At 34.2% G+C, this 16,788-nt stretch overlaps 1 protein-coding gene across 4 annotated transcripts; it reads right to left on the minus strand.

The window, feature by feature from the left end:
• Nucleotides 1-1,013: 1,013 nt before the first annotated feature.
• On the minus strand, nucleotides 1,014-15,990 carry LOC148618069 (complement C1q-like protein 2). 4 transcript variants are annotated; one of them, XM_088581686.1, is made up of 3 exons: nucleotides 15,769-15,990; nucleotides 2,418-2,620; nucleotides 1,014-1,719 (listed from the first exon to the last, which is right to left on the minus strand). In XM_088581686.1, the coding sequence occupies exons 2-3, from the start codon at nucleotides 2,494-2,496 to the stop codon at nucleotides 1,301-1,303; spliced, it is 498 nt and encodes a 165-aa protein (XP_088437812.1). In that variant the 5' UTR covers nucleotides 2,497-2,620; nucleotides 15,769-15,990; the 3' UTR covers nucleotides 1,014-1,300. The 4 variants fall into 4 exon arrangements, with proteins under 4 accessions (XP_088437812.1, XP_088437811.1, XP_088437809.1 ...); XM_088581685.1 differs by having other exon boundaries at nucleotides 2,418-2,624; XM_088581683.1 differs by lacking the exon at nucleotides 15,769-15,990 and adding an exon at nucleotides 4,807-4,937 and having other exon boundaries at nucleotides 2,418-2,624.
• Between the last annotated feature and the right edge of the window lie 798 nt (nucleotides 15,991-16,788).

Here is a 16,788-nt window from a genome sequence, read left to right on the forward strand (position 1 = left end):
GCACATCGTTTCGTATATGCGGACTATAATAGCTCATACCAGGAAATCCTAATCAAAGCTAGGTTGCCTTCACTGCAAATCAGACGGATAAGAACTATGCTTTAGAAACTTTTAAAATTGTTAATAATATTGCCCCTGTATGTCTAAAAATCTGGTAAATGTACAAAAATCTAAATATTCTTTCAGATATGTAAAAGAGTAATCAAGGGAAAAAAGGTTATAGCAAAATATTGGATGTGCCTCAGGTAAAGTCAAGCAGTTACGGTAAAAATTTTTCAAATTTGCTGAGGCAACACTCTGGAACAGCCTTCCCAACCATTTCAGGACAGAAAACAGTTTTTCTCATTTCAAGAGCCTAATTCAGTCATGGAATGGTTCGGAATGTCGCTGTTCTGCATATAGGTAACTTTCTGTTCCATGTCATGCTTATTTTAGCTATACGTTTTGTTTGACTTCTGCTTGAATAATAGTACTTCTGCATTAGATTTAGTTTCTGTATGGTTACATACTTTTATGCTTAGTTCTCTGCTATATTATTATGTTTTAATAATTGCATCCTATGCTTATTTTGTGCTTGATTATATGTATTGCTTTGTGTGTATGTGTCCTTGCCTTGTATTATGTTATGTTATTGTTTTATATTCGGTCAAAAGCTCCTTAGAGTTTGTGTTTGTATTTATGACATGCCGTATCAAAATAAAGTTCTTATTTTATCTTATCTTAAAATGATGTAGAACTTCTAATTGTGTAGTTTTTGTCAGATGGCCAATTCTTCAATACATGCATGTGTGTGTGTGTGTGTGTGTGTGTGTGTTTAAATAAGTAATACGCGATAAAAAGCATTTTTATGCCATTCTGTGAGAAATTTAAGCAAATATTCAAAACATATTTTGACAGTCTTTATATGTCTCATACCCTTGAATAGTTTAATTGGAAGCAACGTAGTAAAATAGCATAAACAATTTCGACAACTTAAAAAAAATATAAGAATTAAATTCACAAGGCCTTGATCATCACAGACAACATGGTGATAATTGATACAAAACGAAAGGTCTCCTAACTTAGCAAACTTGTTTTCTAAAAAAAGATATACATTTGTTCAGACGTTTTTTTGGAGTGAATCGGGATAATAATGAAGCATAATATAGAGTAGCAAATCAACACCCATCCAAACCCCTATATACATACAACGTGAACGAACTCGTGTTTAATCAGACAATCTGCTGATTTTCTTTTCCTTTTTATTACTTGAGGAAAGAAAACACATGACAACAGAAAAACTTTGTGGTAGGTTATAAGTTTACATGTCGTAAAGAAGTACCCCAGAAAATGTATTGTACGGCTCGTTGCTTGTGGCATACACATCGGCTGACGGAGGGGTCTTGTCGCGAAATCGCCGCAGCCAAACTTTATCATTCTGATCCAGGACCACAACGGTTGTCTGTGATGCCATACTATTTTCTGTAGGACCACCGTATACTGCCACGAGTTGGACGCCGTTTTTCACCATTTCTGTTGTGATTAAGTGACCACGTCTATTAAGTACCGAGGCACTTAGTAGATATAGTCCCCTTACAGGAGCAATGAAGTGTCCGTCAATGGGATCGTAGGCATTTCCTATATTTGTAATGACCCTGTCAAACTCAATTGGCTGTAGGTATCCCAGCGATACGATATGTGTCAACACAGCTAAAAATGCGATTTTATTGCTAGAAGGAACTGAAAAGAAATTTGAAAAAAAATGTAATCCAGGGATAAAGACCAGACATGGAAAACAGACACACATAATAAAGAACATAAAATAACCAAATAATGCATACACAATAACAAAAGTAAATGTGCAACTCGGACTGCACTAGAAACTGGTACGGACCAGGTGAACCGGTAGGGTAAGCGTCCTAGGAACACCCACCGAGTTGCTCATAGAAAGTCAAATCCGGGTTCGACGAAAGAGGAAAGGAAAACTATGACACGTTGAACAAATCAGTTTTCATAGTGTACCTAGATACACCGTAACGATCCATAAGTTCATGATGACGACCATAAAACTTCTGTAGTGATGACTTTAATCTTGAAGCAATGTAACCCTGTTCCAGAAGACTACTTGTAAAAAGTCTAGTCTAGTGCGATACAAAAATTTTGCGTAGTTACGGCAAGCTCTGGCATAACGTATGAGTTGTGATATGAAAACTCTGTTGAATTATTCTATCAGATCAACATTAAAAATAAAATGGTTATACATAGCTCTGAGCCTCAAAATTGAATGTTGTGGTTCAGAGGAGTGGTGTGGGCACGTAATTCAAAAATTGAAGATATAATTTTTTACCCAATAAACTTATTTTGATAAAAAATATAGCTTTGCCATATCATTATTAGATAGATAATTATGATAGATTAGAAGTTGAAAAATGCCTCACCTCCAGATTCTAGAAGACGTTTATTTTTAAGAAACATATGTCTAAAAGGCGGTCCTTCGTCGTCAATAGAAAATGGCATGTGTGGTAGAGCTGATCTGCCTTGAGTTCTTCAGGAACACTCTGACTCAAATCGTCTCATCTTGGTGTCTAGCAGAGTTATTTCCCGTCTTAAATCTTTATTTTCTTCTTCTAATGCCATCATCCTGTCTAAATGTGATTGAAGAAATAGTACCATAAAGAAGTAATAGATATATAGATTGCATGAAGAAATAGTGTCAACTCGGCAGTCAAAATATCAACAAATAATCTGCTTAAGAAATAGGAGCACATCGGCAATCGATTTTAGAAAAAGAAACCAATCGGCAATCGACTTCCGAAAAATACTTGCCTAACGTCAACCACTTTTGGAAGTGATGACAATCGGCAATCGACTTAAGAAAACCAATGGATTATCTACTATAGGAATACAGCTATAATACCCTATCGGCAATTGTTTTAAGAAGTAGTAACCAATTGACTTCAGTAATAACTGTCAGGCGACAATACATATAAAGTCTAAAGGAAGCTGCCAACCAGCACACCTAATGCAGTCATGACGATGCAGCACAAACAAAAAATATATAAATCAAATGGATTGCACAATGATACCTGTAAAGATTTTACACAATAAGAAAATGTCTATGTACAAATTACTGACTATTAAGAGAGAAAACACCATCTATAAAACGAAAACTAAAATGCCGGTACCAAGTCAAGACCATTGTGGTTGTATTTAATCTGATATTGCCATTTTTTATACAGAGTTTTCTTTTAGACTACTCCTTTTGATTACAGCTTTGATTTTATCAGTTCGGTATTTTTTATTACCATTCGATGAACAACGTAGATGCTAGTGTCTCTTTTTTTGCAGTAGCCCTTTTAAAAATCTGGCTTCATACGTATGAAGGGAAAGATCGGGCAAGAGTGACGCACAATTCGTTCCCATAGGTATTCCGAAGGTCTAATGAAACAGTCGATAATTGTTGCCAACCAGAAGTTTCAACATTTTCAACATCAGACTCGGCGTACTTTTTGTTAGAATCAGTGTGTGTGTGTGTGTGTGTGTGTGTGTGTGTGTGTGTGTTTTTGTTACAAAATAAGCCTTTTGTGTACCTTGTACTAGATTAGTTTGTTGGGGTTTAACGTCCGAGCAGCAATATTTCAGCTATATTCAGACAATGAACATGAAATGGATGATAAAATGAACATGAAATGAAAAAAAGAAAGGATGGGTCACAAGGATAATAGGGTCGACAAATTTTGATTGCCACTGGAAAAAGGGGGGATGGGTAAGGTCGGGCAATTTAGCCACCTATGGCGGAGCCCAAAGGTTCCTACTCCTATCGAATACCACAGCAGGGTTCTTTAACGTACGAGGAACGTGGATCTTTCCCAACACGGTGCACCACTATGGTTTTGCGGTCAGGTTTTCCGTATTATAGCCTGACAACCCCAGCATGTAACACGCCAGGGGTACCCCATTCCACCACCTGGGGCACACATCCCAGTTGGTCTGTGGGCAGAGCGCTTAGCCCCCGGCTAGGTTTCTGAGCACTATTTAGTCGCCTTTTACGACAAGCTTAGCGCTGCTGCAGGCCTATTCTTTTAACACCCGGACCTGCACGGGGCACCTTGTACTAGATAGGCATATCGTTTAATTCTCTGCTTTGTATGAAAACAATGTTAAACAAGATTACGTAGAGCTGAATTTAGCTTGTCAGTATGGTATACAAGGTAGAAATATCAAAAGTCTGTACACTTCTACAAAAAGTAAGGCTACTGGAAAAAAGACACTCATATGGGTCTTTTGAATTCTTGAGATTCCACATCTGATTCACGACAGTTGTAGAGTAGGTTATCACTTTAACCCTATAAAGTTCATTTTTGACCGTCTTGAGTTAAGGCGTAAAGAGGTTTGAAAGGCGTTTATTCGTGCAATTGGCAGACCAAACAATATACCGACGTTTGTAAGCTTTGTTATCGAATAAATAGTAGGGAGAGCCAAATTACCAGAAGCTATAGAAATACCGGAAGACGTTAGCACAGATATGTTATTATTATTTATGTCTTCTTTTTGGGAAAGATATCATTTTGCAGTACTAGTATTTGATATACGTAGGAAAGATAGAGATAACACAACCATGTACTTTGACTAGAATTGTCATTTATCTAATACTTCAAACGACAACACTACAATGATCATTTTTATCTAATATATAATTTCATCTAATGGAAGCCTTAAATTTTCAAACCTTTCGTTGTGCTGAACAGAAACATATATCGAAATTTTCAGTTAATTTGTTTTGTCTTGGAGTTTTTGTTTGGTTTCGTCACTGTACTGTGTACATACCCAGCAATATTTGAAAATCCTTATCTGATACAGTGCCACTTTCCAAAATCAGAGAGAAAACAATAACCACAGAGAGGAGAAGGTTCATGTTAACCATTCCGGATAAAGGCAAAAATAAACTATAATTATACACTATCAGTCGAAATATGATAAGAACCACATCGATTATCTTTACTAGGGCACATGCTTATTTATATATGAAATGAAGAAAAGGACATCAAAATCAAAGGTAAAATTCGTGAACACAACAATTCCGGGAACAACATAAGATTGAATTGCAAAGAAAAAATGATATACACAAGCACGAACACAACTAAAAAACTAAATAATAAAAGAGTAATCAAAGGAAACAAAATCATAGCGGAAATCAAAAGAATGTAATCCAGGGACAAAGACCAGATAGGGAAAACAGACACACACAAATAAAAGAACCAAAATAATACGTACAATGCAACAAATGTAAATGAGTAACTCGGACTACACTAAAAATTTGGATTAAAGACCAGTTGCCTATCATCTTGCTTTTCTATAAACACTGAAAAACTGACATCGAAAACCGGTATTATTAGTCGAAACTTTCAAGATACTGCTTCGATTATTTTTTTAAGTTCAAAAACTATAATACATGAACATTTTTAATTTGACAAAAGATAAACCCTACTGCATTATTGATTCATGATAGCAAAGTATTAAAATAACCTCATCTGCTTTATGGGTTCATGCTAGCAAAATATAAAAGTTTGTGAAACAATTTGGTGCTTTTTACAGCTATTACATTCATTAAAGCATTACATTGAAAATATAACTTGAAAAGAGCTACAAAGTCGAGTTTAGATGTAATAAGCACTGTAATAATTTCTTAAATCAGTTCAACATAGATGTCATGAGTATCTCAAATTATGGTATGATTCATTCTTTGAAGGTAGTATTAGAGCCAATTATATGACGAAAATTTAGATGCTGAATTTGACAGAGACAACAACCCCACCAGGATGAATCGTCAGCTCAGGACAACCCATTGGTCTTCAATAAAAGACTAGGAAACTTTACACTACAAGGCAGACAGCACCAAAAAGAACACTGTACACAGGTACAGCGAAATAGTTGCCTGTATACACTCAAGCATAACTAGACACACAGAGGCCTGTCTTCGGTCACGCGCAAAAAAATGCAACAGGGTTAAAGTCATTTACAACCCTCCCTATTTTTAATCTGGCCATTGTGGAAAAATATTACACAATTAATCAGATAAAAATCAGTTTTAAAAGGTCTGAGTACCGTGCTACAACAGAAATAAAGAAAGTGGTTATACGTTACACAAACGCACGAACAAAGGACTACTAGCAGTAAAGTGGCATGTCATCTCCACACCAGTTTTAACCTTCTGAAAGTTATGTCCTCATCGTATGTAATATCTGTGCATATTGTAAAAAAATGATCAATTTAGAAAGTAGCTACCTACATCACCTTTCATGAAAAGATAGTGAAAACGTTTTTCAAAATACCAAACAAAGTTTGGGGATATATGGGTTTCTTCCTGTCTGTCCGTCTGTTATTTCGTCTGTCAGTCCGAACTATTTTTTTAATCAGCTTGCAGCATTGTTAAGAAACATTATGGGATGTAATTTAACTACTTGGAGATGTGCATACTGTCAGAAAGAGTAATCAAGGGAACCATGATTCTAGCGAAAATCGAAAAATGTAATCCAGGGACAAAGACTGTAAATGGAAAAAAGACAAACACAACAAAAAACATAAAGTAACTAAAATCATACATACATAGTAACAGAAGTAAATGAGCAACTCGGATTCCACTACAAACTTGGAGCAAGGACCAGGTGCACCGGTAGGGTATGCATCCTCTGCTTTTCTAGAAAGACGCACCGAGCTGCTCATAAAAAGTCAAATCCGGGTTCGACGAAAGAGGAAAGGAAAACTATGACACGTTGAACAAATCAGTTTTCATGGTGCAGGTAGATACACCATAACGATCCACGAGTTCATGATGACGACCATAAAACTTCTGTAGTGATGACTTCAATCTTGTAGCAACACAACCCTGTTCCAAAACCCCAATTGTAAGAAGTCTAGCGCGATACAAAAAGTGTGGGTAGTTGCGACAAGCTCTGGCATAACGTATGAGTCGTGATATGAAAACTCCATACGCAGGTGGATATGTGTTTGGACAAAAATTGTAGAGATGACGGCTGTTGAACTTAAGTATTTTTCAGCAAAACATGGTCTCATGCGTTTTGTCTTGTCCAATATGAATCGTGTCTCCACGTTGGTCATCAAATGTATAGGCTTCAACAGGCTGCGGTGGGAATTAGTCCCGTTAAGAACAATATCTAGGTTAATTCTAATTTTTAATAAGTGCTATTGTTTAATATAGAGTGTGAAATATTTCTACTTTAACTGTAAGTCAATTTGATCAACTAAATTATTTTTTTGGAATAAAATGTTCTTCATGTCGGATCTCAATGAAAAAATGACACCCTATACCCAAACTTGTGGAATTTTTTTTTTCGTTTCTTTGCTTTGTCTCGTTTCTTTTAGAGGCACGATGTCTTTATTTCTCTTGCTTTTCTTTCATCAGCATGCTTTACTTCTAGTAATGTCATGGTGGAAATACTCCATTTTACTCAAACTTGTCAAGATACTAGAAAAGATCATGATCAAAATGTAGATTATAATAAACACAGTGAGAGAAACTGTTTTGAATATTTAGAGGTGTTGAATATTTCTTCATCATTCTAGTAGAGTATGTTACTAAGGGTATTACTGAAATAATTTAAACGTGATCTATAATTATAATGTTGCTATATTCAAGGGTTGATCTCTGACAAGATATGTTTCATATGAAAGAAGAACTTCTGATCTCATATTACTGTTTTGGGGTTGTGTTGCGACAGATTTGTGTCCCTTTTCACGAATGAACACTTCCGTCACTCGTTACCATTATTTAATTTTGATGTTTTTATATTTCTATACAAGGTCATCATTGTTTAATTGTAGTTAAAACGTTTTTACTACGTTGATAAAAATGAAATAGCATATTCTTATAATTCATATTTATCATGACCAACGACATTTGACGATTGAGAGACGTCATAAATCGCTGTTACCACAGGTGGTAAACTTAATAATTTTATAGGTAGCGTGAATTATCGAATGTTTCCTGTGGCATGAATTTCGATATTCACACGTGAAATGAATTATGTTTTTTCTCTTGGGCTTCCTCCAGCTAAAATGTCAGAATACTTTTCTCTTGTGTTGTTAACTTTAACCGATCACAGAATTTTAAAATTTATTCGTCAATAACAATAAATCATTTAGAAAAGCTATTTAATGAATTGAATTATCAATTAGTAATCAAGAATAGTAATGCCAATCCAAGTTCATAAGGTAATAAAAACTAACTTTCAATAATTATTTATTTATTTCAAAACAGTTCTACCATATTACTTTTACTTCAGAAAGTGGTTTTAATACACCTAAAATCATACTTCACGTGTCGAAATTGTCTAGTCCTGTTAAATTATCAAATTTTGTAAAGATTTACTTAAATCGAAACTTTTTCCCCGAGTTGCTGAATAACTAGAACTGGGTATCTGATTGTAAGCCTATTGCATTGTACAATCTTAAAGTAAAATAAGGTTTATATCATGAAAGCTAAGACATATCGGTATCGCAATAGTCAATTTTATTCAAAAGAGGAGAAATTATTTGCCATGATTTTCATATGGGTCCTTTTTGTTTTGTTTTGTTACTTCTGAATAATAGCAATTTAAAATACATGTATAATTTACAGCTATTGTGAATGTTCTCAGTAAAGTAAATATGTTTTATATGAAGTCTAGAAACTGTACCTTTTCGCTTAAAACACTTAAAGACCACCCAAAATCATACTTGTAATGCAAAAATGATTTTTCAATTATCTTCATTCTTTAATTGCTAAAATCAATACACAACTTGAAGTGGATTATTGGTTCGCGTGGCACATGCTCTTTGTTGCGGAGGCGATTTATAAATGACACGTGTTTCCTGTTTTCTGTCACTGCAAAAATTCTCGGACATTATATTGATGACGTCATTAAATGTTGGGCAGACGGAAGAGAATGTTCATTAAAAGTATAAATATTTAGATTTTCTCTCGCGCCACTCACCTTTTCATCCGACCTTAGCATACTTCATTCATAGGTTCGAGAGAGAAATATGAAACCTGGCTAAAGATCTCTAATCATTGAAATACAAATGACGATGCAAAAGAAAACTAGGTTGGAGCGTGAAATGCGTTAATCGAATTTCATTAACACTATTCATAGTTGTTTGGTGTTGTGACTTACCAACGTTACTGAAGATTTAAAAAAATGTCATTTTCATAACGAAAACGTTGATGAAATCAATGAGAGATGTAGTAACGCATACGAAGATGAACAATCGATAATCGTTCAGGGCCACTTAAACATTTCATATTAATTGAATTATGATTTTGATTAATGTATGTTGATTTTACCTTAAGGAATAATTAAAACAGTATTATAGTAGACATTGATTAATGTAATGAACACGGAATTTCTGTCAAATATGTTGATATACCATTAAATCATGTCTGTTTTAAATTTTAGTAACTAGACAATTATGCTTCTTTGTGAAATATGATTTAAAATATATCACCCGATAGGCTTATTATTTGTTTTTATACATAAAATATATGTGCATTTCATAAATATATTTTGTGAATACTAAAAAATGTTCCCTTATTTACCTCTCTACAATATATAATAATGTTTTATTTAAAAAAAATAATGACACATTGGCTGTGTAGAATCTATTAAACCCCGAATTGTACTTTTTATAGGACAAAAATTCTCAAAATCCGTTCATTTTTACGCCTGTTTGTTTTTGAATTTTAACAGTCTTCGGCATGTAAGGCCAAATGAAATTTTGCGGTCTCACTTACTGATGAAATCAAACATACGATGTTTTTGACTCACTATAAAACTAAAAAAAAAAGTAATAAAGTTATATGAACTGTAGTTACGTAAATACGTGTCATCATTAGTTTTTTCGTTTTTTTTTTTTGTATAACGTCATACTTTTTTATGGTGCAAACAAAAATGAGAAAAATGTAAAGATGGGGAAATCTCAAGCACCATTAGGAACGATTTCAATGTACTTTGGAACTAAACTTGCTCATTGTTTTCATAAAATAATTTACACAACAAAACATAAAATAACCAACATACTGCATACAAAGCAGCAAAAGCAAATGAGCAACTCTGACTCCATCAAAACTGGGAGAATGGACCAGGTGCACCTTTAGGGTAAGCGTCCTCTGCTTTTCTAGAAACACCCTTATAAGAGAATTCCCTTATAAGAGTGAAGAAAATTTTCAGCCTTTGTTTTAAAAAGTGTAAACTGGTCCAAGCCAGGTTATTGAGTATACCCTGTTCAGAATAAGAAACATTCCGGATAATTTTATTTCTAATGGGTGATAATGTGCGATTTATAATGGGTTCGTTATCAAAACGTTTTGTATGGGATTATTTGAATCGCAGTGTGCGGACCAATCGACGTTGATAAAGTCATAGTACAAAGCCAGGTTATACAAAATAACCTTGTTTACTCAAAGAGAACCAACCAATCAGAAGGTTTGGTACAAATCAAATTTGATTAAATGGTTATGAATATAGTTCTTGAGTATAATAGTAAATGAAATATAAGCTGATGAATCGGCATTAAACATGTGTCCATTGTTTTTTTTTTTTTTTTTTTTTTTTTTTTTTTTTCGAAAAATTTAATATCAATGAAAAAATCAAATATATATTCAAGTACTTAAAGATATGACTATGTTTGATTTCATTATTTGTATTTCTTTGATTTTAAGTGTATTAATCATTTTCTTTCGGGTACAGTTGTGATAGTATAATTTTGCAGGTGGTCTTTGAAAACCAGCTACGAATTCCATGAGGAAGTTTTCGTATAAATGCCAGCTGGCGTAGAAATGTGAATGGCCATATTTCTTCCTATTTCGATGAAAGATGAAAATTATCTTTCAAATCAACTAAATTTTGTCTTGATATCTGACAAATTACCGGTCATCTCCTACCGAACAAGATTCAAGATGTTTCTAGATAGTTGCTATAATAACAAATTTATTTCACATCAAATTACGATTCCAAATGTTATGTAGTATTGTCGTTGAAAAACGAACAACCGTGTGAATTAAATTAAAGGTTCAGAAAAAAAATCTCATATACAGCTATTTAAAATCTTATCTACAGCTTCTAGAATCACGAATGTTATGTCCCCGTCATATCTTCTTATTCCTGAAATACATCAGCAATCAATGCGCGCCATATTCAATGTTTACATACATGAAATGCATTGACCCCTTCGGCCTTCTTAAGCTTCTATAGGTCGTCATTTTTATGTGTGATATGTATACAATTAAAAATAAATATTTTTATATAATGTTTTTGTGCTTTGTTTCGATAGGATTATTTTCGTTGATGGTCAAATGACAAAAGTACGATGTACTGATACGACGATTTAAACTTATCCCATCGTATTCTCATAGTGGTGCAGTATACTGATAAAAAATTAGGGGATGACTAAAAATTCTATATGATTTATTTTAAATTTATACATTAAGAGTACCCCGTGCAGGTCCGGGTGTTAAAAGAATAGGCCTGCAGCTGCGCCAAGCTTGTCGTATAAGGCGACTAAATAGTGCTCAGAAACCTTGCCGGGGGCTAGGCGCTCTGCCCACAGAGCAACTGGGATGTGTGCCCCAGGTGGTGGAATGGGGTACCCCTGGCGTGTTACATGCTGGGGTTGTCAGGCTATAATACGGAAAACCTGACCGCAAACCATAGTGGTGCACCGTGTTGGGAAAGATGCCACATTCCTCGCACGTTAAAGAACCCTGCTGTGGTATTCGATAGGAGTAGGAACCTTTGCGCTCCGCCACAGGAGGCTAAATTGCCCAACCTTACCCACCCCCCTTTTTTCCAGTGGCAATCAAAATTTGTCGACCCTATTATCCTTGTGACCCATCCTTTTTTTTTCATTTCATGTTCATTTTATCATCCATTTCATGTTCATTGTCTGAATAGAGCTGAAATATTGCTGCTCGGACGTTAAACCCCAACAAACAAACATATACATTATGAGTCGTTCATTACTTTAATGACCTTGTAGCAAGGTTGTAATTTATAAATTTATAATTGATGCCAGTAATAATAGAAAATATCGACAAAAAATACCAAAGCAACAAAACAGGACAATTCAGACCAGTCTCACGTACATGACTATTCCGACCCATGGGAGTCTTTGGGCTGACATTTTCTTTCACCCCGATTGGGTTGTTGTTTCTTTGATATAATTCATCATATCCATTCACTTTACATATATATAATTACTGAATTATACAAGTAACGTAACTTTATCAAGCACGAAATTTCCACAAATTAAAGTACAAAATAAGTGACAACTTTTCTAACATACAAATACTGTAATATGTATGTGTTTAGTCAATAACTTCGATGAAAATGTGGAAGTTGATCACGTTTATATAGTAAAGTAAATCATAGTAAACAGTTTTGTAGATAAAAGTTGTTTCAATGTATTTTAAACATCGTTCTAAATTAAATGAAGCAAGGGTAAACTCACACTTTCAAACTGCGTGAAACAAATGGAATATAAACGCTTTGTTGTATGGCGTTAATTCTTTTTTTCACTTCTTATCAAGTTTTATAATAATCAAATTGATGAATTATCGAAAATGTAATATGAGGGTAACTCAAGAGAGCGAATAGAGAATCTTCCGGAGACTCTTAGTTTACTGTATTTATACATTTCGTGCTGTTCGTATCTCTGTATACAAAAAATAAGAATCAAATAATTTTTAAAACTTGAATATGCTGTATACGTGTTTCATAGAGTTACCTCCCTTCGGCAGTATTACAACCAAATATGCTGTATAAGTGTTTCATAGAGTTACCTCCCTTCGGCAGTATTAGAACCAAATATGCTGTATACGTGTTTCATAGAGTTACCTCCCTTCGGCAGTATTACAACCAAATATGCTGTATAAGTGTTTCATAGAGTTACCTCCCTTCGGCAGTATTAGAACCAAATATGCTGTATACGTGTTTCATAGAGTTACCTCCCTTCGGCAGTATTACAACCAAATATGCTGTATACGTGTTTCATATAGTTACCTCCCATCGGCAGTATTACAACCAAATATGCTGTATACGTGTTTCATAGAGTTACCTCCCATCGGCAGTATTAGAACCAAATATGCCTGCTATTTTTGTTCAATTTTGTGCTTTTTGTCTAAAGCCTTCCCTCGTATTCATTTTTTTATCAAGCTTAACAACTTTTATGTATGGATGTTATAATAATAATGTTCAATGGATTGTTTGATCGATTTTTAAAATCAAAAACAAGTATAAAAATGTACTTTAAAAAAACGTTGGGACGTTGTACAAAGCACATGTTATAATTTTGTATAGAATAAAATTAAAATTCAACAAGTGAATATTTAGCTGTTGAAAAATGTTTTGAAGTATAATTAAATCATCTAATTTGATAAGAATCAGGTTATTTGTCCAATTTATCAGACTGCCATTCCAGCTTTGAAATGAACATTCTCGTTAATTTCTCTCGTATATTCCAGATAATTATCATGTCAAGAAGTAGTTAACATAGCCCTGGTGTTCTTCTCTAAGTACTTCAAACATGTGCTACTACAAGAGCTAGGCGACTAAATCGGTAATTTCAAGTTAAAAGCAATTACTTATATTTCCACGTGGTAATTAAATGCTTTTCAACTTGTTCTGGCATTCATAAATCTCGTATTTTCTATTAGTATATGAAGATTATCAGAAACTCCCAGAACATATTGACGTAGGGCTGGAAAATTATTTTGAACGAGTTCTAAGGGTGCTTTGAAGTAGTTAGTGATCCATCTGCCAAGACTAGAAAAACAGGTCTTACAAGAGGTCTAATAAATTATTTCTATACAAAAAGGAAGACGACGAGAAAAACTACCAAAATTCTTATTTTCTCAGCGAAGTACCTTATTAGACATTTAGGCTTACTCATAATTTATTTAAGGTTAAGGTTGTTTTCTCTTTGACATATTATAATATCCTTTCTCGTTATAGTATCAAATCTTGACGCAATTGGCAGTGGCACATATTGACACTATAGTTTACAAAGAATTATGGCCAACGGAAGAAGTGAAAATACAACACAAGGAATAAAATAGATTTTCATTGGGGGATTACCAAGGGGATACAGCACTGGGCTTTTAAGCATGAGTTTGACATCATTATTGATTCGGTGTTTTCTCCGATTTTAAAGTATGGAATATCAGGCGTTCGTCTCCCCATAACTCTGTCGAAAATGCAAAGAGTAATCAAGGGAATCAAGGTTATACTGGTAACCAAAAGAATGCAATCCAGGGACAAATACCAGACATGGAAAACATACATACACAACAAAGAACATATAGTAACTAAAATCATACAGTACATACAAAGTAACAAAAGCAAATGAGCAACTCGGACTCCACTAAAAACGGAGAGCATGGACCAGGTGCACCGGTAGTGTAAGCGTCCTCTGCTTTTCTAGAAACACCCGCCGAGTTGCTAATAAAAGTCAAGTCTGGGGTAGACAAACGAAGAAAGGAAAACTATGAACCGTTGAATAAATCAGTTTTCATGGTGCAAAAGCTCATATTTGCCAAATGGTCGCATTTATTGGGTTATGGGTTATAGTTATGGATTAATTTGCTCTATTTATCGAATACTTATTGATCAATATCTCCAGAGAGTATGATTGATGATTTTGATGAATAAAAAGAGATCGCTTTTTATTGATAAAGTGATCTGTTGCCTCATTTTCTCACTGTTCGAGTCGAGTCCACTTTAATGCATTCAGCCAGCAAAATGAATTTATTCAAAAAATTGTTTCAAACCGAATACTTATCGATCAGATTTCTAACATGAATTTCTAATAAAACTCGAGAAGTGTTGGATTTCCATAGCTAATTATAATCAATCGATTACCTTTCGAATTACCGATAAGTGATCGATGATCAGTTTGGTCGATTAGCCTTGTCCGGGGCAATATGTTTATCTCATTGATGGCTTTAAACACGCATATAATAAATTCACTGAAGTTGATATAGCGTACCTTTTTTGTCCCGAAAATCAATGTGAATATGATTTTGATGTCATTACCTCCCGACATCTACTGACTAAAGATGTACAAATGACTTCAATATGTTTAAGATATGCGGTTTAATTTATCAAAAGTGTAAACTGGTCCAAACCAGATCAGTGAGTATAACTTGTTTAAAATTTGCTCAAAGAGAACCATCTAATCTGAAAGCTTCTTAAAACTTAAATTGAATTATTAAACATTGAAGAACTGTCCCTCATAGTACATAATTAGGGAAGGTAAGTTAGTTTTACGTAGTTTTGTGTGCTCATTTTAAATATATTGAGAGTTAATTGTGACCATCATATGTATGATTTAGTATGTTAGAAATAAATATTTGAAGGACCCATGCACTGATTATCAAAAGATTTTAAAAACGAGAACAAATCCTACCAAATGACAAAAAAAAACTTGCAACTTTAGAAATGAATAGCAGAAAGATTATTGGTTAATCTGGTGCTAATGTTCAAAATTGGTCAGAACATGAAACCTCTGTGTTCGGTGTTGGTGCCAAAAATACCATTTTCAGAATGATACTAATTGTTCAAAAGATTCTAATCAAAGTTGAAAGTTGTTTTTTTATAATCAACCACAATGTTGGTTGTTTTAATCTGACTTGTCTTTAACCTTTTCTTCAACTGTCCATCTTTTTGTAGGACAACCATTAAATTGGAAAGTCATTAGAAAAGCAAATCACATCGTAAATTGGAAAGTAATGCTTACGTTTATTATTTTGAAGCTTGAATTCTCAGCTCAATCTTATCTTAGTTCCATAAATAGACTGAAACGATCTTAAAATGCACAGCTCTGCAGGGGCCAGTACGCTTCTATGGCAGCATCCTGGAGGAAAAATGTCATAAATTTGAGTGTACGTGACAGTAAAATAGCTTACTGCTCTAATTATGATCCAGTTTTCAGTGATATAATCTCTGATGTAAAACATACATGCATTGGAGTCTCGCTTTGAGAAAAAAGAAATTTATTTTTATGCATGATGAACATGTTCCACGTCTTTAGTTAATTGCAGAATATATATGTCTTCTGATGATAAATACTGACATTCATGGGAGTTTTTTATGCTGATAAGTGTTGTAAAATTAAGGAAAAAACTTAGGAAACTTTGAATCAAAGGTGCATTAAAAATACGTCAGGAGGAGAGAAAAAGAATACACCGGCGTGTGTGGCATTGATCAATTAAATCCACTGTATTTCATATGTGTCATTTTCTATAGCAGTTAATAAGTTTTTGACGATATCATGCCGAGGAAACGCGATAACCTTTGACCTGATACGTATAAGCTGATTGGCTGGTTATGAAAATTTATGATTTAGGTGTGACCAATTTGTCGAAAATGATTTTTTGGCGATATCAATCAGCATAGAGATGCGCTTGTTATTTGCCGTCTGTTTGCTGAAGATGGACAAGATAATTATGACGTAAATTATATTTACTTGGAAGGAACTGTGACCACGTGATCGTGAAATTATCGGTTAATTTCCAATAATGTGTCTTGACCTATGATGCTCCGGTACCTATTGAACTGAGACATCAGTTATTCTCAAAATGCCAATATAGCGTCTTTCGTGTTCGAATCGGTTGCGTTAACCCGTACCTGACATTTGTTTAAAGGGGGTGTTGATAATCTGTCCGATCGAGACTCTTTATAAAAATCAAGGAGTGTGCAATTTCAGTGCCAAGCAGATTTTTTTAACTTGAATTCATATTTTAAACAAAATATACGA

The sequence above is a fragment of the Perna viridis genome, chromosome 5 (assembly GCF_037379345.1).
Source record: "Perna viridis isolate PV_CMFRI_1.1 ecotype Kerala chromosome 5, ASM3737934v1, whole genome shotgun sequence".
NCBI lineage: Eukaryota > Metazoa > Mollusca > Bivalvia > Mytilida > Mytilidae > Perna > Perna viridis.

Bases quoted from the DNA above. Each gene is read 5' to 3' on its own strand.
- LOC148618069 (XM_088581686.1), bottom strand. From the start codon at position 2,496: ATGCCATTTTCTATTGACGACGAAGGACCGCCTTTTAGACATATGTTT. The intron at 1,720-2,417 runs GTGAGGCATTTT...ATTTCTTTTCAG, and splicing joins ACGTCTTCTAGAATCTGGAG to TTCCTTCTAGCAATAAAATC.